The sequence below is a fragment of the Zophobas morio genome, unplaced genomic scaffold (genome assembly GCF_036711695.1).
Source record: "Zophobas morio isolate AGI-343-1 ecotype UQ-CSIRO unplaced genomic scaffold, CSIRO_AGI_Zmor_V1 ptg000004l, whole genome shotgun sequence".
Lineage (NCBI taxonomy): Eukaryota > Metazoa > Arthropoda > Insecta > Coleoptera > Tenebrionidae > Zophobas > Zophobas morio.
This window is the reverse complement of record NW_026972109.1, coordinates 11143629-11170093: the sequence shown is the minus strand read 5'-3', so window position 1 is coordinate 11170093 and position 26465 is coordinate 11143629. Positions and strand designations below refer to the sequence as shown.

The 26465-nt window shown below is 36.2% G+C and overlaps 1 protein-coding gene across 1 annotated transcript in view; it reads right to left on the bottom strand.

Moving 5' to 3' along the window:
- LOC135141331 (GATA-binding factor C-like) overlaps positions 1-26465 on the bottom strand; it is a 72302-nt gene that overhangs the window by 6750 nt on the left and 39087 nt on the right. Inside the window, exon 5 of the mRNA XM_064072336.1 lies at positions 8121-8255. Within this exon, the coding sequence (XP_063928406.1) occupies positions 8121-8255 (135 nt within the window). The remainder of the gene's footprint in view (positions 1-8120; positions 8256-26465) is intronic.

Sequence of the window (26465 nt, the reverse complement as noted above, 5' to 3'; positions counted from 1 at the left end):
TCAGCAAAACACATCCGCATACCGCAATTTCGACCCATTTCCATCACCATCTCATCTCCTATTCGCGAATCCTCCGCTAATATACATCAGAAACAGTTCTACCATTTGCATATTAAAAGTCAGTCCATGTTCGTCGAAGCCTCGAGTCATTCAACCGCAAGCGCAAAAATCCTGAATTATTCTCATATTATTCACAATATTCGACCGTCAAGTCAATGATGTTACAAACCATGCGAGTACGTGACAAGAGGATGTCCTGGCGGCGACAATAGAAAGAACCTCTTTATGAGGAATTGCAACAGCAGTCCACTGACCGCAGCATGTGAATATGTGATTAGTGTGTCGCAATATGTGCCTCTAAAATTTCTTCCCTAATTGAACTATTTTGCCGACTGCCGCGAGAGATCTAATTTGTCCGGCGGGGAATGCGGCTGGAGGTGGATCTTGTGATTCTTGTGCACTCTCATCACATCGCGCAAATTTAATTGCAATAACTCCAAGTCCGCTCCGGGTGTTTATCTGGACGCGAGCCGCATCACAATGGAAACCGCGAAGGTGACGACGAAGGTGACGTTATTGCCGCAAACCGGTAAAGTTCATCATACATTCGTGGACGATATTCATTTGCGACAAAGGAGCTGCCGAATTTTTTTCGAAGGCGGTTAAGGTGGTGGCGAACGATCCTAGGCTACGTGCTGACGATTCACGGAATCAGTGACTAGTGTGCAAAAACTACATATTATAAACGTAGTTCAAAATCCGCGAAAATTTACCTTTTTTTTTTGTTCACTAATTGGGTTTCAAACACTTACTGGGCCTTGTCGAACTTCGTGAATTTTTTTAAGATGTTGGCAACATCAGTGTTGACCAAGATCAATATCTACAGAGAAAAAAATCCTCAAAGTTTTGCGATATGGTACAACTGGTTCAAGTATCCTTCCCACCTAACCTATAGTATCGTGATTTCTGAGCGATAACCAGATAAGATCTACTTCCACAGTCAATTTGACCTCGTACCAAATATTTTGAATCAAAGCTGTATGACACCTTAAAATTATGTCTGTAAGTACTCCCGATTATCGTCAAACGTTACATTCGCCGGGTGAACAAGGCTGGAAATAAACGTAAATGATCAAGTAACCTGATCCAGCGATAAATCTAAGCTGCAGATGTTTTGCGACCAATAGCTGATAATATGTATAATATGCTGCGTTGTGATTTGTATGAATTTCACACTCGTGTAGTAATGAAACTTTTATTCCACATATAACGTAAATAAATTATCGACATTCCGAAAATATTTAGTCAACGCTTGAAATTTTAGAAAAAAATTTGTATGTTACGCATGGGTAAACACCGTCATCCTACCTGTAATTACAAAACTCGGATAATATCTCATCGTGACTTATATCAATAAAATAATGAGATTTATCGCGCTAGTGCGGTAATAATCTGAAGAATTATTCGACTCATCTTGCAAACTTTCACTGGTATCATCCTTGGTTTCATAATAGTGAATTATGTTAAGAGGGGAATAAGGATGAAAAAATGAAGACTTGGAAATTTTACAAATATCGGCGAAAAATTATAATCGATTTGTTTTTTTTTTTTAATTTACTCAAAAGTACTTGCTAAGATAAAACTGATATTGCCAAATGGGATACTCTCGAAGAAAATAAAGTATGGGCCAAGATTTGTCAAGATAAGACTGATTTTGGCAAACAAGATACCCCCTACCCTTTATTTTCTTAGAGCGTATGTCATTTAGCAAAATCAACCTTATCTTAGTAAGTACTAGTTCTTTATTTTCTTAGAGAGTGGGTCATTTGCCAAAATCAGTCTTTTCCTGGCAAGTACTAGCCCCGCCGGCCCGCCCTTTATTTTCTTAGAGGGTATGTTTATTTGGAAATATAAGCCTTATCTTGGCAAGCACTAGCCCCGCCTACCCGCTCTTTATTTGCCTAGAGGGCTAGTATTTGCTAAGATAAAACTGATATTGCCAAATGGGACATCCTCGAAGAAAATAAAGGGTGGGTGGGTGGGGCTAGTATTTGCCATCATAAGACTGATTTTGGCAAACGATATACTCTCTACCCTTTATTTTTTAGAGGGTAGGTACTAGTACCGCCCACCCGCCATTTATTTTCTGAGAGGGTATGTTATTTGGCAATATCAGCCTTATTTTGGCAAGTACTAATATTCCTTTATTTTACTGTATAACGATTCGTCGAAAGTAATTTAAAGAGAATTTTCCTCGCCTTTGAAGCAAAATCGAACAAGTCCAGTTTCTTAAATAAATTATTAAATTTGATCTTGCGAATTTTATTTTTTATGGTAACATCTATAATTTAAAACAAAGCGATGTAGATGTAATCTGTGCATAAAGGAATATGCTAGCGAATATTTTAAGTCAATTTTTGGTTCATCCGCGTAAGCTAAAAGTGTTAATCGAGTTTATTGGGAGACTGCCTACTTTTATGTTTTCTGGACGTTTCAAGATCTCTAGGATACAAACAAATAGGTCCCCATGTCCGTCTGTCTGTCGTCTGTGTCGATTTTTATTGGACAGATAATCTTCGAAATTGCCAGATCGATTTTTGTCAAATTTTATCTTGAGTTAGTGAGTTAAAAGGGGCCACCTCGAATAACTTTTTGATGTATGAACCTATGTTAATGAAATTTAGTTTAAAAATAAAGATGAATAAGTTTTAGATACATATCACTTCATTAACATGAATTAATTGATAAAAAGCAAAATAATAAAAAAAATTCTCTAAATTTTTATTTTGCTATAAAATTGAGGAAAAAAAATACTCCGCATAACATAACATAATGACGAATTTTTGAGACTCATGAAACAATTTCACTTGTTATGCTTTTCTGAACAATGCAGTCCAACATTATATCAAATTTTACGTCAAGCTGTAGTAGCGAACGTTGGTCAGAAAAATTAATACTTTTTTTAAAGAAAAATTCCAATAATTTACGAATATTAAATAGTGAAGTTAACCAAGCTATTTTTGACATTTTTTAAATAAAAAAAACTGCAATACACTTTTTTCTTTTGCTTTCTTTAAAGCAATGAATTGACGTATTTACGCGGGTTATTGTTCTCCATTAGCAAAGTTAATATCATTACTTTTGGCTAATAAATAAAAAAGTTATTCGAGGTGTCCCTTTTTATCTGACTCACCCTGTATGTTAGGAATATTCTGTAGATGGTGAAACGATAACCAAAATTTGGCTAGTCATCCTCACCAACAACGGAATAACATCATCTCCAAAATTGACAATAGCAGATCATATTTAATTTTTGTATAGTAAGATATTCCTGCACTTGTAGTTTATTAATCCGTTTTTACCCCAGGTCCAGGTTTTTGAGAAAAAAATGAAAATTGTATAAGAACATTTTGTAATTTAATTCTGAAACCTTTGACATCTTGCAAATGTTTTAAGGTTAAGCATGGTAAATCGTTGACAAAAAGTTGATGACGTTATCTCAAAATTTTGCAAAATATTATGAATTTATACTTATGGTTTACAAATGCATTTATATTTTTTAGAATTGCTTATACAGGGTGACCCAAGAAGTTAATTAATGAGGAATTTTTTTTATTGATCAAATCAAAAATCGTTCACACCATTTTCTTGAAAATTTGAGTATACAGTACTGTTATTATTTATCAAGACTATTACAGTGCAATCACTGCATTTATTCAAATTGATAAAATATGATAATTCACTTGAAACATATGCAAAACATGTGTCTTTACCAGTATGTTAACAGTTCACACATATTTTTATTTTAATTTATAGTGTTATCATAAAAATAATAAAATTCCCAAAATTTAGTTTTATATTTTTTCGAAGAATCCTTCGCCTGTACCTCATGTGCGAGGGAAGTTCTGTCAAAATAACTTTGGACCAATTTTTCTTAATGAAATTTTGTGACGACGTCATCAACGTTCTAGTAGGCACAAGTACCATAAGATCGAAAACAAAACTCCTCTAGCAAGCCATGAAATTTATTTTTAAAACAATGATGGCAACATCAACGCGTTCCTTGGTTGGTTTGACAATTACGGTCAAATAACTGTCAAATAAACTGTCAATTAGCTGCAATGCTTTTTTTTTAATAAATTTTAGGTACAACTACTACCAGGAGATTTTTTGGAACATATGATACATATATCATTTGAGTAATAAATAACAATAGGTACTATGTATATTCCCACAATTTCAAAAAAATTAGGTAAATATTTTTGATATAATCAATAAAATGAACCGTTTCATTCATACATGTTTTGAGACACCCTGTAGGAGCAATTTTAAATGGATTTATCCAACTAAACACTGAGATGACGGTAAGTTAAAAATTTGGATATCTAATTGTAAGTTAAAAATAAGGGCAGCTTAATGATCCACAAGTACTACAGAAGCATGTCAGTTTATAAAATTAAATTAAGATTTACTTTGCAAAATTTTAATATGACGTCATCACGTGGTGGGATGTGATGATGAGGTAAACTAAGTGTTTTACGATCTACACGAAAATTTTACAACTATCATCCAGAGGTTATCAAAATTATTATTAACTTAAGATCTGTAAATAAAAACAGTTGAAAAGTGGCAAGTAAAATCGCTGTCCAAATTAGACCAAATTTAGTAGCTTCATTTATCCCCAATTGCTTGAATGGTCCCTAAAATTTTGTCAAAATTCATTTTGAAGAATTGACAATACTCCTCTACTATTAAGATGGATAATAAGAGAATACAATACGATGTACATAAAAAGTAATCTGACTTTCCACCTTCTATTATTACTTATTTATGAAGATACCATCGTTGCAACAATGCAGCATTGTTAATACAACTAACAAAAACTGAACTCGGGAGCTCAATTCGCACCATGAAAAACATCGAAGTAGCGGGAAGCGTTGTACCCTGTTCTCATTTCCTCAGTCTTACGGTACACAGGCACATTTAGACTTGTAGTTGGATACGAAAAATAATATGTCTCATAAAGGAATGAGAATCTGCTAAAATCAAGGACAACAGTGTGAAAAGAAACATATGACAGTGATGCAGATCCGAACTTCCTGAACCGTCAAAAATATTAAATATATAAACGGCTTTTTACGTTGAAAACTCGCTTAGAGGAAACGAAACAAGTTAAATCTGTGATCAGTATACATTGTGTAGTTTATAATTTTAGAACTCGGTTTTGGCAGACGGTATAATTTAAAAACGAGCAACAAAATATTGTTTGTGATAAGGACAATACATCAATTGTGGTGGTTAGAAAAGTGTCTAATAAATATCAGGGAAAAACCTCCGTCCTTGGTCCATTTCGCTCCGGTCCAATTCCGGATGTGCTCGCACCAGGCGACATGATAAATATGAGCAGAGGCCGGGGCACCACACCCGCATAAATCATGAGAACCATTAAATAATACGTGATCGTTTGGTAGCTCAAGGTAGTTGACAGATACCACGGTTATCTAACGTACACTCCGCAGGTGATCGGCTACTATATTAATAATAAGTTGCGTGGTGGTAAAAATAACGACTTGTCTATTTTCGGACCGAGTTTATTAGACCGAATGTACAACCTAACCGAGCAACTCCACACAGAAGCCGGACTATCTTCGCTTTAGATTTTTTGATAATCAGCTCCTCAGATCTAAACTAAATTACACAGAGATAGACTACACTTGTGCGCTCGTCAGTGTCGTTTTCACAGCGTGGGCACGACGGATTTTACTCTCTGTTACGAATTTCTTGTCATGTCGGGAAATTTCAACATTTGTAGGCTTCGTTTACCTCGATTAGAGCCGAATTTTAGACCGTCTGTCTTTTTTTAAGTAACGGTTGTAACTTTCTGGTTGGCAGATGGATCAGTCAGGAAGCTGTGAAGAGCCGCCGGCTGATAGCTACTAGATTTTTCACCTCTGAGCGGCCGAGAACCATAATCACATAATCGCGCTTGTTATATCGAATGGGAGAGAAATAAACGTCAAAAGTAATTGTATTATATCTTTGTAGATAATGGCAGAGGCAAGAAATATCGGCTTGTTTATATTCCAAAGTTGGATTCAATTACTTACGCTGTCAAAACTTTTGCCAATTTTGGCATGCACAAATGACGATTGTTTCAACAACTTTCGGACACGACATACAAACAAACACAATGACCAAAAGACCAAAATACATCAAGCGTGGGTAAACGAAATGTTGGATCGATACCGTGTAATGAAATAATTGATCAAGAGTGGGTCGCTTGACTACAAAAAAAGAAAAAATCCACAAAACTCCACAATCCATCCTGTATGTAAAATTATTCGAAACAACTTTCCATCTTCGTTCAGCTACGATTTTAGAGCCCGTTTTAATCGGCAGTTATTCACATCATGGAGCTAATTTTGTGCAGGCTTCTCTATGAATAAACTTAATTAACATAAACTTTAACTAAATTAATGCAATTAATTGGGTTACGCAATGCTATCATCTCATAATGACATGTTATGTGTATCAACCGGTGAAAGTTCTAAAAGCTGAGTAATTGTACGTAGCAAAAAATACAACATCTCATACATAAAAAATCCCTAACTCATTATACATTAACATTACACACATATCGACATGGTCTGGAGATGTTTCGAATAAATCACTGTCAACTTAATTGGTTGAAAACTTGACAAAAGCTGGAGAAATTAATTGAAACTTTTTCGAGGCTGACATCGAGCATGAAGTTGTACCCAATGACTTTGCTTCACGGTTAATTTGTTTGTGCAAAATGATACTTGAAAATGGGTGCACGAGACACAGATTTAGAGGTTTCTCACTTATTCCGGATAGTTACCTAAACACTGGATAAGATTGATTTCGGTTACTAGCACGTGACCAGGGCACCATGCGGGCTCCTTGTCAGACTAACCCAGAGACAAGTGTAAGCCAAGCTATTAATCTCGCATGCAATTGTCGTGATCAAAGCAAATTAAGCTAGTAAAAATAGCATCATAACGAACAGTTCGCAGACACAGAAAGTGTTCTGGTAGTCATGACCATCCATATTCATGTTAGTGTATCGTTTTTTCCAAAATCATTTTCCAAGAAAAGGTATATATGCCTTGGAACCTTGAATAATTTGCAAGCATTGTCTCCTCAAAAATCCACCGAACGTGTACGCAAACACTTTACCAATGAATCACCGCAACATGACAGGCAGGTTTTGAAATCTCGGTGGCAGAAAACTCGAAACCTGAAATCGTTGCACGGCTTTCAGACCGGTAACTTCCAAAACTGAATTTGCATTTAACAAGCTCCATCACGGATTGTCTATAAGAGTTAAATTTCTCACACCGTCAACAAAGCACCGTATCTTTTTTCGCTTTACCTCTCTGGAATTTTTCCTTCTCTCTTTTCCTTTTAAAATTCCGGTCTCATCTTCGCATTCGGCTCCTGCGATCTTTGAGTGCCGATTTCGGATCTATCACGTATCAAGCTTACACTTCCAGTAGGATGTCTTCTTGATGTTGTATCAAGAGATCTGACCCGATCTGTTCAGCTTATTACGACGCGCGCTATTCCCGTAACAAATTGTTATTGTTGTTGGGTAACGACGTTGTTTAAAGTGGGCGTGGGGACTGGTATGATATACTGGCTGGAGACCGGCTCCGGGCATTCAACATACGCGTTCCGTCGCCAGAACATGTCATTATGATCCACAATCGCACTACCATTTATACACGATGGGTAAAAAACATCCTTTGGAAAAAAAAATCCCGACAAGCGAGTTCCAGATGCAAAAAAACGCACTTGGAACAATTCGTCTTCAAAATCGGAACATTGAGTCAAAATGCCAAAGGCACTGCCCCCAAAATGTTTTTAACTGCGACCCTTTGTAAACTTAGTGGCAATATCGCCGCCAACCACACACGTAACGAAAAATAGATCAGTAATTTTCGTTGTACGTTAATTGAAAGTTGATTATGATGATCCAAAATGTAAAAAAACGTCGAACGAAATATCACCCTGCTCTCACCGCCGCTCGTTTGCCACGCATTTGCAACTTAACTCTTCCATAAAATTTTATCCTCTACAAGAACGCATCGACTTACATTATGCAGTTTGTAGTACAGTCCGCAGGCGTTACAGACGGGTTCGCCATTTTGGTTGCGTCTCCAAAGGGTTGTGGTTGTCGTCTTGCAGTTAGCACAACTGGTCCCGGCCCTCCTGGCCGCGCTTTGTAAGCTCTGCAAAAAAATAAGAGAAAAAATGATAAAGGACATCGTCAATTCCACAAAGAACAAGATTTTTCGACCGGAATGTACTGCACTACTACTTGTGTCAACGACGTAAACCTATTGTCAGATTTAATTGGATAGCGATCTCGACGCGATAAGACATCCTCGGCTTGTAAGGACGATGTTCGTTTGTGTTGAAGATGCGAATTCAACGGTACCGTCAAGCCGGAGAGGTCGCGATTCTGGACCGTAATGCCCGGGATTGTGCCCTAATCACAGTCGCCTTTGATTGATTAGAAGATAAATAGGCCGGAGTGGCGACCGGGTGGGATTCTTAAGCTGGGAAATTGACGGTGGACGCGACCAGAAGTGCAGAAATCAAATGGCCGAATAAAATTTATCGATCTTATCGTTTGATCTATATAAGGGATATCAGTCAGTTTTTACTATCAATAAATTTTGATAATTGAGTAGATTTGCAATGCTTGTGCTAGAGTTTGAGTTAACGTTTCGATTTTGAGAAAAAAACAGGAACTATTATGATCTTTTATGGAGAAAAACAAGATCTACTGCGATAAAATACGACGGGAAAATAGAAGTTAATAAAAGCCCTCTGCACAAGACCACGAACTGGAACACAAAGTCAAAAATTACTCTATTAGTTTGCTTATTTACTTTCTGGTGAATATCTCTAAAAATAAGAAAATTCCTGTGACTTCACGAGGCGCTGTCTGATTCCGCCTTAACCTTAATAATGACAATGACGTTAATCAAAATGTTTTCCAAGAATTCTCGTTCTCAAAGGTCTAAAAGTTAGTTCGTTAATAAAATTTTAATGTGCACGACATAACAGGGTATTTTTATTGTGTTAGGTCAAAACAAAACACATCGTAGATCTCGTTTACTCTGTTGCATTGTAAGTAGCGCGAAATGAATTATTCATAAAAAAGCACTATGAGTTTTACACTGTAATTATTAAATTTACATGAAATCAACATTTTGCTTTTTTCGTGCTTATTCTTTGCATTAAAATCGACTCATCAGAAAAAGATGAATAACTTCTTTAGGGCTCATAAAAATATTTTCTGAAAGTTTTTTGGTTGTCTACGTGCTGCTAGCAAACTATACAGAGTGATGCTCCTGGATGTTGCAAACCGTACAAAAAATTTGAAAAAGGTAAATAAGGAAGTTAATGTGAAAATGGTAGGCATCGGCTCAATTTTCTTGACGCAAGGTATAAATATTTATCGTAGGTCCATTAAAGCGTACCTGATTATATCTGCGAATAAAGCAAAAATTATGTGGTTTAATTATACTGCGCAGAAGTGTGGCGTTTTATCCGGTGTGAACCTTTTTTAAAATTTTTGGGTAAATTTTGCCTTGAAGGTAATTTTTCTGCTAAAATTGCTGAGCGACGAAATTTACATGCTGTAATTTCGGATTACATACAAAGTTGTCGAGAGTGAGGTATTTCTTGATGTGTCAAGTGGTTGGACGTTCAGTCGGTCGAGGAGGTATCGACAGTGCCCTCGTGCGAGTTTATTTGGAGCCATTAAAGCCTCTCCTCGCGTACCGGAATCGAAAAAAAGGCGAAATTCGTAGCTCGGGGTCGGGGGCCGATATTCCATTAAGGAGAAAACACGTTTGGCATAAATCTCGTTTTAATAAATTAAATTCTCATCGATATTTTCCCATAAGAACAGTACCATGGGCCCCGTAATATATAGGTCCATTTTTTTACTATTTATTTATGTCCGTATATCGGATAAACTCGGGGCGATTTTATTATAAAAAGTCTCACTTTCCACGGCGCGCTCTGTAATTATAGTCTGAAATTAATGCGGATCACAATCGAAACAAAGCGATGCGGAGGAACGTGCAGCTATCTCGTTGTGGCGAGCTGAAAATAACGGCCGATGCTACGTATCGAAGTTAATAAGTTAACGCCCATCTATTTGAAATTTGATTTACGATTTGTGGCAGGTGAGGGGATCTGACCCTAAACGGGGGGTTGAATTTCACCTGTCCGCTTGTATTGGAATTATATTTTAACTACTTCCGCCGCAGATGTCGCCACGTGCGACCTTTCACTACCACTACGCGGTTACTCCAATTATTCAATGCGGTCCTAAGCCACAACCACCGGCCCAAATCGCCAATTAATCGTTACTTAACATTCAATCAATCAAACTTAATACCCCTTTCCAACGTCATTATGCACCCATTTGCAATTCGCAAATAATTAAGTAGGTAGAACAAGTGATTTATACGACTTCCTCTCCATATAAGAGACTGTAATTTTCTTAACTAGCCTAAACACCCTCTTTAGTTGCGCAAAACGACAACCTCTCCTCCGCTTTCTCGGACCGACGTTTTATGAATTTATGTAAGAAGTCGATCAAAAATCCGCTTATGTCCAATTACCACCGGCGTACATGTCTCGTAATTTGATTAATTCATGAAGTATGATCGACACAAAAACTTATTTGTTGTACGTCCTTCTTAAATTGACAAAAGGTTAAAGACATCTCCAAACAATATACGATCGTATCTCTGCGGGTACATCTTTCATAACAACTAAGCAAAACGCCAAATCAGGTTGCACGACCCCCAAGGCGCTCCACGAAGACTGACCAAGATTGCCGCTTCTTCGATCGACATCACCACTGGGCTATTTCAAAAATTTTTATTGTGCGTCGACACATGTTAACGTTCATCTTCCGCAACCTATAATCTGGACACTTCAACGGATAGCCTTTTCACCTCCAAGAAATATCTAATTCAAACACAATGTTGAGGTTTTTTTCGAAACGACTCAATGTTACAAAGAGTTATTTAATAAAATCAGTATAATATCAGCAACACTATTTTCTGAAGATCTGTTAACTTTCTATGAGAACAACAACATTTCTTTACTGTTCCGTGATCCCGTAATGATTCTGGGATGAGGCTATTGGCAACCACATCACCATTATCATTGTCATTATCATGATCATCATGGAAACGTAATCTTCTAGAACTACTAAATTTCCTAGATGGAAACAGTACCCAGAACCAAGTTCATGACTTGGTTTCTGTTTTCTGATACTTCATTATTTTCATCACTTAGTTTATCCTATCTGATAGTTTTGTTGACTGGTAATAGATTCTGTTCTGTTTTGGAACACTTGATATTCAAGTACTACAAGCCACAATATATTAGGTGATTATTTTAATAAAAATTATAACTAATCGGTTGACACAAACTTTATTTCGTCGAAAAATTTTATCAAGGCGATAAACACACATATTTCCTAATATGCTACTGTACTCATAAGTTCGTTGCCCCATTTTGGTTCTCAGTGTATCATTTTTCCAGCAAACTCATTTCAAAAGTCCTTTCCGCCTTTATTGTTTTGTCAATCTATTGCCTAATGGTGATCTTTTTTCTGTTTACTAGGACAGCTTTCTTTTTTAAAGAAACCTGTATCTAAAGACTATTAGAGAATACTTTGGACCTAAATTTGTTTCATCTCCATTAGTCATTTTTTATGACTGTTTAGATTTGTTTCTGCCCTTGTTGACTAAGACTTTTTTTTTTCTAAATTCTAAAGTCCGTTTCGATTTGACTTGGTAGCGTACAAAACCCGTAAGCAATACTAATATCTCTTGCTCTTTGTCCCATAAAATTGTTGAAAGAAAACTATGTTCATAAAGAAAAAAAACAAAGATTAAGCTCCACCCACCCACCCGGACCTCAATTGTGATGAGTTTTTCATTCCTAACCAGACCGAGGGGCGGAGTTTAATTGTAACATCAAAATTTCTCTAGAAAGTTCTACCCTTTTAAAAACAGATTTCGTATGGTCATTTTTTGTAGAGAAATGAGAATTTTGCAACTAACCTCTTCATCACAATTGAGAAGGGGTGGGTGGGTGGGGCTTATGTTTTGTCCATTTTTTTCTTAATATACAAAGTCTTTTTTTTCCAACAAGAAACTGAAAACATGTTAACTATCCTGTTGTTGAAAGAAAACTCTATATGTTAAAAAAACAGAGATTAAATCCCACCCACCCGCCCCGATCTCAGTTGTGATGAATTTTTCATTCGTTGTTAGACCGAGGAGCGGAGCGTAATTGCAAAATACATATTTCTCTACAAAAATTTACCATTTTCAACATGTTTTAAGTCTCTTGTTATGATAAAAAAATTGGTCGAAAGTTGTTTCAACAGAATTTCCCTCGCACCTAAACTACAATAAAAATAACAATATTGGATTCCCAAAATTTTGTGGGAAAATGAAGTGAAGCCGTTCCTGATTTAATCAATAAAATAAACTGAATGCAATGATAAATCAGAAGTAAAAACTCATCATATTTTGGGTTGAATTTAATCGGCAAAATTTTGAGATGACGTCATCAGTTTTTTGGGGGGAGTAAACAGATATATTTAGATTAACAATTTACCATGCTTACAATAACTTTAAACCGTCTGCAAGATTTCAAAGTATTCAGTTTTGCAATTCTTGATTTATTTTACAAAATAAACTGACTGATTCATTAATTTTTTTTAGTCATCCTGTATAAAAAATCTAAAAAATATGAATGCATTGATAAATTACAAGGATAGACTGATCATATTTTGCATATTTTAGATAGGAATAATTCGGTAAAATTTTGAGGTGACGTCATCAATTGTTTAGGGGGGATAAGCAAACACATTTTCATTAAAAAAATTACCGTGCTTATGATAACTTCAAAACATCTCCAAGATTTCAAAACATTCGGTTCTGCAGTTCCTGATTACATCAATAAAATAAATTCACGAATTCATTAATTTTTTGGGACACCCCGTATAAGCAAATCCAAAAAATATGAAGTCAAAACCGTACTTTTTTCAAATGCACAATTTTCTCATCAAATAGTTGTTTAATATCAATTTAACTTCCAAATAAATACTGCTCTTCACTATGATTCTATGATATTGTCACACTGATTTTTTTTTTTTTTTTCTAATCACTGATTTGCGTTTTCATTTTCATCTTCTACATTTTTCTGTATTATTTTTCCTTCCAGGTTTTCCTTTATTTATTGAATTCTTTATATTTACTTTTTGAATTATGAGGAATCACTGGATTTCGCTAGAATAACTTTCAGAATCTGTCTTAAGACGTGCAAAGTCTTGTAATTTTTCCAATATTCTATCTCAAAAACTATAAAGTTAAATTAGTGTGTTTACACATTTCTTTGAGATAAAATCGTCACTTATTTTCTTTTGTAATATTGTTTTAACTTCTTTAATTCCACAATTCATAAACCACAAGTGCGGGAGTATGTTATTTTATAAATTTTAAATAACATTTATACCGCAAATTTTGAATTTCAAAGCTTTCGGGTTTTCACGGTGCAAGTTAAATTGTAAAATACTTGTTATACAAATTTAGTTATTTTTTCCAAAAATTTGATGTCTTCTAGGTTAAAAAATGAAACCGGATTCATAAACCACAAGTACAGGGATATTTTATTTCATAAAATTTAGACGGCATTTCAATGCAAAATTTTTATGACATCATCGAATTGTTGGTGAGGATGATTAAAAAAAAATGTAGTGAGCATTTTACCATGTACATGATACTCACATAATACACATAGAATTTGGAATCAATCGGAGATAATCTGTCTAATAAAAATCGGCACAAACGACAAACAGATGAAAACGGGGAACCTATTTTTTCATACTCTAGAAGTCATGAAACACGAGAAAGCATAGTAACCATTTCACATATACTCAGAACGTTATTTTTATATCTACCAAAGGTTTCTTACCCTGTAAAAGACTTTATCAATTTAGTTCGTGAAATCTACTTCCAAAAGTAAAAAAAATCTAGAATTTTCAAATGGGTCTATTTATGTGATATCCTTGGTGTACACTTATCATCAAACACGTCAAATGCCTAGATTAACACCGTCGCCGAGGCGCCTATTTGCTCAATTTTTCATTAATTTAAAAATCTGCAAAACACGCGATTTCCGAGCCCACATTTTCATCATTTCAATTTGTATGCGTAGGTCGTCGTAATGACGAAAACGTCTCGTCCATTAAAACTACTTTAAAACTAGCGATCGACTGCGTAGATTTACACGCTCATGTTTCGCTCGCTGCTACTGCAACTCAGAAAAGCATCGTTTTTTCGCTTTCGTTCCAGAAAATCAACAGTCAGATCAGCAAACAATCGTCGAATCCTAAAAAGGCATCTGCTATCAACGTGATCTACACTGATGGAGATCGATCGCATCCATCAGACGCGTCAATCAATGGTTCACGTGTCAATCAGAACGGACAGTTGTTGTGGCTTGTCCAACGAGGAACTGGGTTCAGATCGGTGATATCCTTGCGAGGATCCTGGTGCAGTGCGGCCAACTTAATTTATGACCGGGGTAAATGAGGAATAACGCTTTCAGGTAGCCGACAGTGTCTTGATGTATTTTAATAGTTGGTGCGTATGCGTGAACTGTTATTACGCGTTTTCGATTTCTCGCAATAAATATCTCACGAGCGGTAAGTGCCTGACATGTGCTTGTTAACCAATTAAATTATAAGAGCAGCGACTGTACATACCGCTGGTCCAGCGCTCACCGTAAAAATTACCATAACTGGTGAGATCTGTCCGGTGGAAAGGATACGCGCATTCCGCTTCTCTCGTGATGGTTTTATATTTAACTTGAGTAATCGAATAAAAACAAATTTGACATTAAGCCTGATTGATATTGGAACATGACAGAACATGATATGCGAGAGGTAGGGGAGGGAACACCATCAGGTATGTGGTCCGAATACCATCGTCATCGAGGATGACAATAAACCACTTAACTAGAATGATTCTGGTGAATGGACACACGTTTGTTCGACCTGACATTCGAGTAAAAAATCTTTTGTCGCCGGTAAAAGCTTTTTGACACAACCGGAGAGGAGCTTTTTTACGTCCTATCTAGTGCACGCTTTGTTTACGGAGAGCGGCAACTGATTAATCCATTGAAATCGGCGCACTAAAACGCGCTCCTCCTCGTGCCCATCGGACCGAGGCGGAGTGCTCTGCTGGCTCTACTAAAATGACATTCCGAGAGAAACCGATCAACTTGGAAGGAAAATTATCGAACAAGGCACAGGTGCGTCCCGGAAAGTATGTCCTCTACAAAAAATTCCACGCATCTCGAAACGTCGGCATGTTTATGTGTAGTTTTACATTCAGAAATTTTAACCGACCTGCAGACAGACACTAAATCAATCCGAGAGGCACTTAGTTACTCCGAACTTTATTAATCTTAATTTGTGTCAGGTTCGGATGCTACAAATAAACTCGATTTACTGTGGAAAGCGTTTACAATAAATTTACACGAATCTGATGCGCACTTAGTTGCATCGCATATACAGGATGTTTCATCCGAACGTTATTCAAATTACTTCACCAACTACTACCTACTATGTGATTTTATCGCGTCACTTCCGGTTTTACAGGGGACGACGAAATCTTCGTTCTCACTGAAGATTTTTTTTTTCTAGGCAGATAAAGTTGTCCGTGTTTTCAAACCTGAATTTTCCACGCACATACAATTTTCCTCTGAGATCTCTAGTTATTTCGTTTTGTCATCTCTAATTTCCAATACTTAAGGCTGTTACTACGATACAAGAAACTGTTTTACAATATTTCATAGGTGTGTGTTCTACACAGTTGTTATTTTTATTATTATTTTGTTTTTGTTATATATATAGCAACATTTCTGAACGATAAAGTCGTTGCGTCGTATAAATTTTAATATATTAATTAATATTTTATAACTCCTTGAAATTATTGTATTGTATTCATAACCAAACAGAAGCGCAAGCAGAAAGAAATGAATAAAAATCACATTCGGTATAATGTATATATGTCGCCTACAGCAAAGGAAAGAATTTATCTTTTTATATGTGTTGCTATAACATACATAATAGCTTATTGTATTCGTTGAATAAAAATGTAGAATTTGAAAGACCTTTTTTAAAAAACGCTTGTCATAACAGTGAGCAGAGAACATCAAAATAAATGTGTTAAATTTGCAAATTGTTACATTTGATTTTAACTTTTTAAGTTTATGTAGGTATATATTTTTCGGTACATATATTTTGACCACTTGATTTATATTATTAAGTAAAAAGTGAATTATAGTCTTTTTTATCAGATTCTTTTTACGTCTTCTTACTAAGGAAGTATTGTAATATGATCCATTCGACGAATATCTAATTTCATGTTTTCTAGGCATTTCATGTCACCTAGGGTACGATAAAATAGGTCTTCCGTTACTGTCTGTCTTCTGCCGTCTGCTGTCTGTGTCAATTTTTATTAGACAGATAATCTTTGAAACTACTAGACCGTTTGTCAACTTTTTTTTTGCCTAATCACCCCATCAACACTTTGACGACGTCACCTCAAAATTTTGAACACTAAACATTAGGTAATAAAATTTTATAAAATAGTATACTCCTACACTTGTGGTTTATGAATCTAGTTTGATTTTTTATCACAAGTACTTTACAAAAATGTTTGTGCAATATTTACCCCAAAAGTACGAAAAAATGGTCTCCCGTTTCTGTCTGTCTGTCGTCTGTATCGATTTTTATTAGACAAATAATCTCCCAAATTTACAATAGTAAATCTTATTAAAACTTTATGAAAGAAGGTATTCCTACAGTTGTGGTTTATGAATCTGTGTTGAGTTTTTACCCTAGGCATTTCAAAATTTCTGCCTTGTCCGTATAAATTTTTATGATTTTTTGTAAAAGTTAGTCATGAGTACCTACCTGCTGAGATAAAACTGATTTTGGCAAATGACATAGCCTCTAAGAAACGATAGGGTGGGTGGGTGGGGCTAGTACCTGCTAGGATAAGGCTGATTTTGGCAAATGACATACCCGCTAAGAAACGAAAGGGTGGGTGGGCGGGGCTTGTACCTGCTAAGGTAAAACTGATTTTGGCAGATAACATGTTTTCTAAAAAACAAGAGGGTGGGTGGGCGGGGCTAGTACCTGCTAAGATAAGTCTTATTTTAGCAAATGGCATACCCTCTAAGAAAAGAGATGGTGGGTGGGTGGTATTAGTACCTGTTAAGACTGATTTTGGCAAATGACAAATTCTTTAAGAAAACAGAAGGCGGGCGGGTGGTGTTAGTACCTACTAAGATAAGACTGATTTTAGCAACTGACGTATCCTCTAAGAAATTTAATTAAATTATTGTAAGAAAAGATAATAGAGGCTCCAACGCACTTTCAAATACTTTCCAAACAGGAATACCTATAAGCTCAAATTGTTTTAAATTTTTCAAAAATAAGGGGGGATACCAAAATTAATCCAAAAACAGGGCAGGTCAGAATTTTCCAAAAATAGAACACCAAAATCCCCTAAAATTGATTTAAATAATTTAAAAAAAAATCTCCATGTGCTCACAAATTAATACACCATGGGTACCCAAGAGTCTCCCAAATTAAAAACAAAAAACACTGCGGCACTCAAGACTTTTTCAAATTCGTAAAAAATAAAACACCAAAAGCTCGAAAGATTTTTTTCAAGTTCAATCAACGAAACACCAGATTCGTGTAAATTTATGCGAAAATAAAACACCGGGGGATTTAAAATTAACTGCAAACATTTGTTTAGTATTTTTCCCAGACTCACCAGCTGATTATTATTAAGAGCATACCGGAGAGTTAATCCGCCATTTTTCAGACACCCGGTATATTAAAAATTAAAATAAAAATAGTACATAGTAGATTGTTATTAAACTACACGCATCTCTCAAGTGGGATTATCTATTGAAATTTTGTGATCAGTTCATCAACATTTAGGGACAAACATATCAATTTTGATACATGCAGTCTAACACTAATAACAGTAATGTGGTTTTGAATTTTCAGAAAATTATGTGAGCTGTTTTTTATTTAATCAACAAAATAATAAATGGTTAAAAAAATAAACTGTCCTTCATAATTTTTTTTGAGCCACCTGTATAAACAGTTCTAAAAAACAAAAGAGATTTCCTTATTGACACTAATATTGTCTAAAGTCAGCAATCATAGGGCTGAAAAGAGGAACGGATTATCACAAATATGGATGTATCAATTATTATTTTACACAATTTAATCAGCAAAATTATGCAATGACGTCATCAAAATTTTGGTGGGGATAATCAAATAAATTTTGTAATAAAATCACCGACAGATGATAAACACGGCAGAAGACCTACTTTTTCGTTTTCTAGTATTCGAGAAAACATAATACATTATCCATTCGTTAGCCATTATAATAGTAAAAATCTATCAAAAACACCCATAACGCACGTGTGAAACGTAGCTTTAAATTTTAAAATGACATTTTACAGAACCAGTGTATTCACTGCTTACCTAAAAAGGCAACCAGTTTTACACTGGCGTATCGTTCCGATTTTGTAAGGGATCATAGTTACAGTGACATAAGTTCTGTGACAAGTCTGTTAATCATAACATTGTCAATGTATTCCGATTAATTTGTATAGTGACTGAGAACAGGTTCATGTCTGGTCTTATCTGTAATAAATGTACATTTTTAATTCGATCAACGCATTGATCTGTCTGCATGATTCTCGGCGCAGCGATAATATTTATGATAAATTGGGTCGTCACAACGTGTGTACAATGGTGTATCCGATATTATCGTTAATAAAATAGTTTTATCTCTGGCAAAAATTACCATATTACCGTGGGTATAAATTTCAATAAAATCGTCACTGTTTTTTGTGGAAGAATTTATTGTGGTCCGTAATTTATTTCCGATGTTTTGAATGGCGTTCACAACAAGAAAAAGACTCCCAGCTGGTGTCCAGACCACCGCATGTGACAATTTATTATAATTTTATAAAGCTGCAACCGTATAAGCAACATGACTACTTATATGAAGTTATTAATGTTTGACGGTATTATTTCCTCCTATTATACCATTCTCTTTGTAACTTGTCATAAACGCTATCCTATTATTTATTAAGTACCTTCATTGACAAATCGAAACATTAAGTAAAAACCCCGTTTTCAGACCAAAAAGAAAATACGTTAAAGCCTCTTCGTGCATAACGAGTTGTCTGGAATGTGGTAGCTTCGGTAGAACACGATCTCGCCCGCACTTTTGATTCAAAATATTTCACTTTGACAACTTTTAGGTGCTGCATATTAATGGCCGACGAGGTCGTATTTATCAAGACACGCTGGATTTTCGTCAGCCAATTACAAATCAACACCGTCCGGACAGACGTTTACATAAATTTTCGGGCTATGTTTTATGGGGATTTCGGCGTGTACCGAAAATCCGTAAAACAGAAATTCCATAGTGGACGGCTGTCAGAACGCCTGAATGACCGCCTGACAAATTGCCCGACCAGACAACATTATACACCCATTAGGGGAGAAGACATGAAAAATCACAAGGAGATTTCTAAAATTAAGAAAATGACGCACTCGGCCCGACTAATCCGTACTGGGAAGTCAAATTTTTGCCAAAATTAATTGGCGACCGCTTTTGCAAAGACCACGATTTATAAATTAAAGTGAAAAATGGCCTCATCACGTAATGACACTTTTTTATTTTCCACTAGTTGACGGAAACGTGATACTTTAAAAGCGGCATTCGAAATGCCTGGGCTATGATATCAACAAATGAAAATTTACGTTCGTGACGTTTAGGCAAATGCGACAGTGGATTTAAATCAAGCAGGTGCATGCAGCTATTTGACAGTAGTTTAAAGCAAATACTTGTTTTATGTCACGGCTTTCAGCAACCGTTTTATTCGTGCTAAATGCAAATTGTTTTTAAAGCAAATAATTCCAAAGCAATCTCACATTAATGCAAAATAACGCAGATTGGTCTTACATGAAAATATGGAATGGATCGAATAAATTCTGGTATGAAATTTACTGGACACAGTCTGAGACGTTCTGCAACAACTGCATGGCAAACAAGGAAGTGGGTGAAAATTGTCCACCGTAACGTGCTATATGCAAGATTCAGTTTCCATCAAGATCGAGATAGCCAAGAAGACACATATATTGCTTGGTCTCGATTTAGTCACTTGAGTGATTATAAAAGCCAATAAAATAAAACTGTCTAAGTAAATGCGTGTTTAATTGTTTTGTCCAAGCCAGCTAAAATTATGATTATTATCCCACTAGTGACTTATATGTCGCTTTATATGTTTATTGAACCCCATAACAATGTTGAAGATTTTGGCGGTTCATTAAAGCGCTACAAAAACAAAAGAATTTTCGTCTGGTGTTTGAGTTATCCACGTACGAGGAGAATGAAGCAATGAAGATATTTTACTTTACGATTATTTTTATTTACTCTGTAGAATGATCATTGTGTCCATAAAGTTCCTCCGTGTTAACCGCAACAAGTTCCACCAACGTCTTCGCTGTTTTATGGTGTGGTGTCCATTACGCCCATAAATAATCCGTGGTGTTTTTGCAAATCATTCTAATCCCAGACAGGCCAACACGCGTAAGCTGCCTCCGACATATTTTAAGAAAAAAAAATGAGTTTGGTGTCTTTGTGCGGCGTATAATCCTGGAGCCTGTCAGTCTAAGCCTTTGAGGCGCCAGGGTCCTTTAGAAGCCACTCATTACGTCGACAAAGCTCTCCAAGGTATTTATTAAAGTATTGTGTTCTTGGACGAGTGTTTACCACTCGGGCCACTGTTTATGACAATAGGTAAAAGCACGTTGTCGTAACAGAGCGGTGCGCGTGTGCACGAATAATTCGAAAATAGTTTTGCTCAATTAACAGCGCGTTTTACAAATAATAGGACACAATGGTACAATAAAAAGTGGGGGAGGTGGGAGCAGGAGCTTGTTTAGCAACTTGTGGAACAAAAGACCGTACTTACGTAATAATCGCAACATATTATAAAATTAATTGGCGGAATATTACAGACCATTGTTCTCGGCGTTTGACGAAAATGCAAATGCGATGGGGTAACGATGCCGTCTTTTTTGTCGAACGTACCATATGGCGCTGCAATTTGTTGGATTAGGTGCTTATAATTGGTCCAAAATTAGATTTCGGCGGACGGGCGAGCAAATAAACAGAGCATGTAAGAGGAACAGGTCCGAGTATGACTTGCAACACGCGATTCGGTCCATTATGAGTTAACTCATTAGTTGTTTCGTTAACAAGTTAACAAGATGGCAGTGTTATCACGATCGATCTGAGATGATATTGCAGCGATCCACGCACCACAGGTAGAACCAACACAACGCGGCCTCCCGGTACCGCTCCAACACGAAAATTATAGTCATAGACGACCTTTCTGCTCTGTTGTTAACTTTTTGTTAACCATACGTGCACTTAGGATGGCTTTTTATTAGCGGAAACGCACCTACACTGCCATCTCGGACTATAAAAATAAACGAAACATGGGAATGTTACCACTCGAAGACGACTTCGAACTCATCCAGAGATAATTACCCAAGGTATACTTGACTACTTATTAAAAAATTTCAATGCTTTCGCGAAAAGTATTTAGTGCTCTCGCATTATGGTTTACTCGGCCAGCGTCTCGTCAAGTTTTATTTCCACAGATATGATCATAAATGTTCGATATTCGAATTAAGATAATTGGTTTTACATGTAAGTATAAAAATTATTAACCAGAAATGCAGTAGCACTGCCAGTTAATTAAACGAAAAATGGCAAAAATGGCCTATTGCATAATTGCACCTAGAGATAAATAGAGAAACAATGATAAGTTAAAATTGGCAGTACCTTAAAAGACGATTTGCAGCGAACTTGTTTTTTCTCACACTTTACTGTACATTTCACTGGTTATCTTGTAAAAGTGACAGGTCCTCTTAACAAGTGGACATCTTTTGGATTGACATCGTATCTACTAGAAATCAAAATATCAACTGTAGTGCGTCACGCCCTACAATGATTTCGATCGCATAGTACACTTCTGTGCAATAAATTTGCATACAAGCCTTGCGGTCAAACGATATTTTATTAATGTTCCACAGACAACAAATTTATTAAATTCTTTGTAAAAGTGAGAACTAATTCGACATAATCATACAACAAATCGGTATTAGTGGTAAATACATGTCCAATTACATGATTTAGAGACAAGTGTACGTTATTTTATAACAGAACTGTCTTTACTAACACAACATTGGTGACCCATTTTGATGCAATATTGACGATTCCGTTTCCATGAAAGAACATTAAAAAATTGAAGCACATGAAGTTACAAATTCTTTTTCTTCATTAGACCATGACCACGAAAGGTTACAGAATTCACAACGTTAAATGTTGTCAATGGGAAATTCGTAATAATTTATGACCCACACCCAGCCAATGGCCGTAACATAATTTTATCTATCAAGTTACTGTGTAGGCTCTAAAATTAATGAAAACTAGTTTCGTTGTTTCTACTACCTTTAAGAGGTGCAAAATGGAAGCTATATGTTAAAACTCACATTTAAGTATCTAACACCAACAAAGAAACCAACGACCTGTCCTACTTGTGTTTTTAGATTTATTACTCCAGCAATAAATATGACTATAAAATTTAACCCTGCGTGTCTAAGTTTGATACTACGTTACAAGTAACAAGCGTCAAACGTCAACTCGGTTGCGTTATTATGACGTAGTTATCAAACACCTCCAGAATCACCACGATGCGCTCTAAAAATGTTGTTCAACAAACTTATTTAAAATTAGAAAAAAAAAATTGACAATATATGGGAATTGCAGAAGTCTCTTCGTCTGCAACAAAACCACAACGCCGCCACGACGGGACAAGATTTAAGCATGTTTACGAAGACAAAAAGAGAAGAGAGCAAGAAAAAACGGCAGAATATAAAATGCGAACCTCTCCGCTTGCTAAAAATGCTAAAAGTGCGACTGAGTTAGTAAATATGCGGTTTTCGTGGCCGGCTGACAGTATATGTTAACTAAACCAGCACCGATTCGGGGAGTTTACATTCTACCAAACACGAATAATTCAGTTAGAGACAAAAACCTGAATATCTACACTCGGATGGCGAGTGCCACCGAAGTCGTCTGCACCTTCTTGACCAAACAAACCACCCTGAAACCATCTGGGAACGATCGCGATGTCGCACAATGGACTGATTCAGCGATATAATAAAAAGGCCGTTAACTCGACATTGTTATGATTAATTGGCCAGAAAGCTTAAATTTACACAACTGCGGAGTTGCATGTTAATTAAGACGGCTCTAGACGGACACTTCGCTTAACGAATCCACAAAACCATAACCGCTGACGAGATTTAGGCTTTCGGCGCTTTCGGTAACCGTAACCATGTGTCGAGATTGCGGGCACCTGACGAAGAAGCCGGTGTACATTTGACATGTTTTAACTTCCTATACAGAAATTAGGAGAGATACAAGTTTCGATAGGGAAATTTCAACGGATCTTCATGGTTTGAGGTCTAACGGGTGCGGGTTGTGGTTACCTTCTGTATGTATGTAAATGAGCGTGGTGTACTAAATTCTTCAAAATAACCAATATTATTGTTTATAAAATATAGTGACTCGTGAAGGTACCAAAATTATTGCGCAGTTTAATATTGGCGTTTTACAAGACTACTCAAGGCAAAATTAGGTTTCAGAGAGTCTTAAATCATTTTATTGTTTGCAAATATGTGTCGAGATTGTCTGAATACTTCACGTTGTTTTTTTTGTTTAATTTGCATTGTTTTTACGAAACCAAGCACAAAGTGAAGTGTTTGGACTAATTTTGCGTAAACCAATGACTGTTTTAATTCCCTCGTAGAGAAGTTGAAACAATAAGGTAAAATTTACCGAAGTATCGTTAACATATAAATGAAAACACACTGCTTTTAGTAAATTTAGTCGGATTTGTGAGGGTGTAAGTTACGAAAAACGGCAATTTTAATATGCTGTGATAGCCGAAAACGGGTTTAGGCCGCTTTCGGCTAGCGAAGCTTCACTACGTAGTGTGGCAATTCTCCACCAGAGGGCGCTCTGAAGTATTGAAGCTCATAGGCATTTCGTATACAAGGTCAAATAGTCTTTATCAAATGTGCCAGTTCATAGTGTACTTGTATTTTTAAACGACTTTAAAATAACTATCTTTTACGAACTATTAAACAAAACTATATTTTGAAAATTAAATGTTGGGGAAATCTTTAGGCCGAGAATCCATCATGGCTCGATATTTTCAATAGCACGTGTTCACGCTTTGAATGGGATGAAGATAATTATCAAACTCATGAGCCATACCCAAATTTATAGTGAATAATCCGAGTCGTTCCGCTAATATTCATTTAGATGTCGATCATAGGCGTTTCAATTACAAGTCCTACGTCCTAGCTGTCACACCACGTGACGTGTAATCATAGTTAAAGTGGAATGTATGCAAAATGTAACTGATCGTAATTTATTACTGAGAGTAACTGATTAGGTTTAAAGAAGAAATATACATTAGCAAATTGTCAATTCAATTAAGTGGACTTGACGTGACAACTGTTGATCTTCATCATCTTTTTATGATGGAATGCTTTCTTCGTTCATCACTCATAAAAGGTACCGGCTTTTCTTAGAACCACATTCGCTCACTTGAACTTGTTAATTCTGCTTCTGTTGCACTCGTGGTTGCCACATTCTCGGCAAGCTATTTTTAAATCTGAATGTTGTACAAGTTGTATACAGAGAAAATTAAAAGCATTAAAATTTGTCGTCATTTTAAGTCGTTTAACAGCGGGAATTAAAGAGATTACAAAAGAATAGTGAGCAAAATACAAACATCAGCAGGGCCGAATTAAAAAAAAATGTGGATAAGCAAAGACTTAGATTAAGCTTTGAGATTACTGTAATGCATCCTGGTTCAATTAATTCCTAATCTCGACATGCGTGCGTGGTAAAGCAATTTAAGCCACCCAGATCTGATCTATATTTAAAAAACTCGATACAATACCCATAGATTACATAATATGCAGACATATGTGCAATTTGAAGATAAGAACCTTCTTATCTCAAGAGAAAATTGAATTTATCACTGAATGGCTATTGACTAAGGAATAAGTGATCATACAATGTGTCCATCAAGTATTTAATAAATTCGCTAAAAAACTCAGTTCCATTCTGGCGATTTTACTTGCCAAAGTAAAACAAAAGAGCCAAAAAAATTTCAAATTTGTGCTTGAAATACAGACCGAATCGTCGAAGCGTTTAGTCGAACTGCATTCCTGAATTTATGGACACGCTGCATTAAAAAAAAATGTTTTGTTCGCGTACGAATTTAATAGAAGATTTAACACTTACGTGTGAATAATCACCATTATGCTTCTTACGTAAATATTCAAATGCGACTTACAAAAGCATGAAATAATTTTAAAATACGCAAAATTCCACGCAAATGAGAATTTCAAATTCTTTAAAACATTTCTGCATGAATTCCTCTCGAAACAAACCACTCCGCCATAAATTAACCACATATCACTAAAAATCACCAAATGTTAGAACCGCACGATGAACACACCCCAGCCACAGCAGGTGTTTTCCGATTGTTTCTTAAATCGATTAGTAATTCATTCGTTTAATCGCTTAATCGGCCGATCGATTATCCCCTTGGACCATTACCCACCGTTGCCTGCAACCATCCCCTTTTGGCAAACGGCGGATTCTCAAAACTTTGTTGAAAGCAACAGTCTATAAATAGTGTTCACCCTTGAGAGAGCCCGAGGCGCTGACGTGTTCGTGAGGGTGTCTCAGGTGAGAGGAATTTTCGAAAGCTCCTCTTTTTAGGGGTTGCAATGTTTGCATGTGTATGGAATCAGGTAAGTTATAGTGCGTGTATACATGCGCGAGTTAGCTCGGGGGCAGGTCTTCGCACCCCTAGCCTAGCAACGGCGATATCGACTTTTCACGCTCCCGACGGCGCCATAATGCAACATGGCGTCTGGAAAACGTTGTTACAGCTTTATTACCGAGTCGCCGTCTGCGAAACGTGGATTTAGAGGAATTTTTCATAAAGTGGCGGCGGCGGCGGCGGCGGCTCGCACTGCACGAATAGACAAATGAATTAGTGCCTAGATTTCAGCGAAAATTTATTTAATTTGGGAAAGTATTGTACTATTAGTGTCTGGTCCTTGATGTGTGGGCACGATGCTTTCTTTTTAATTTATTGTTATTTCCTAATCGTGC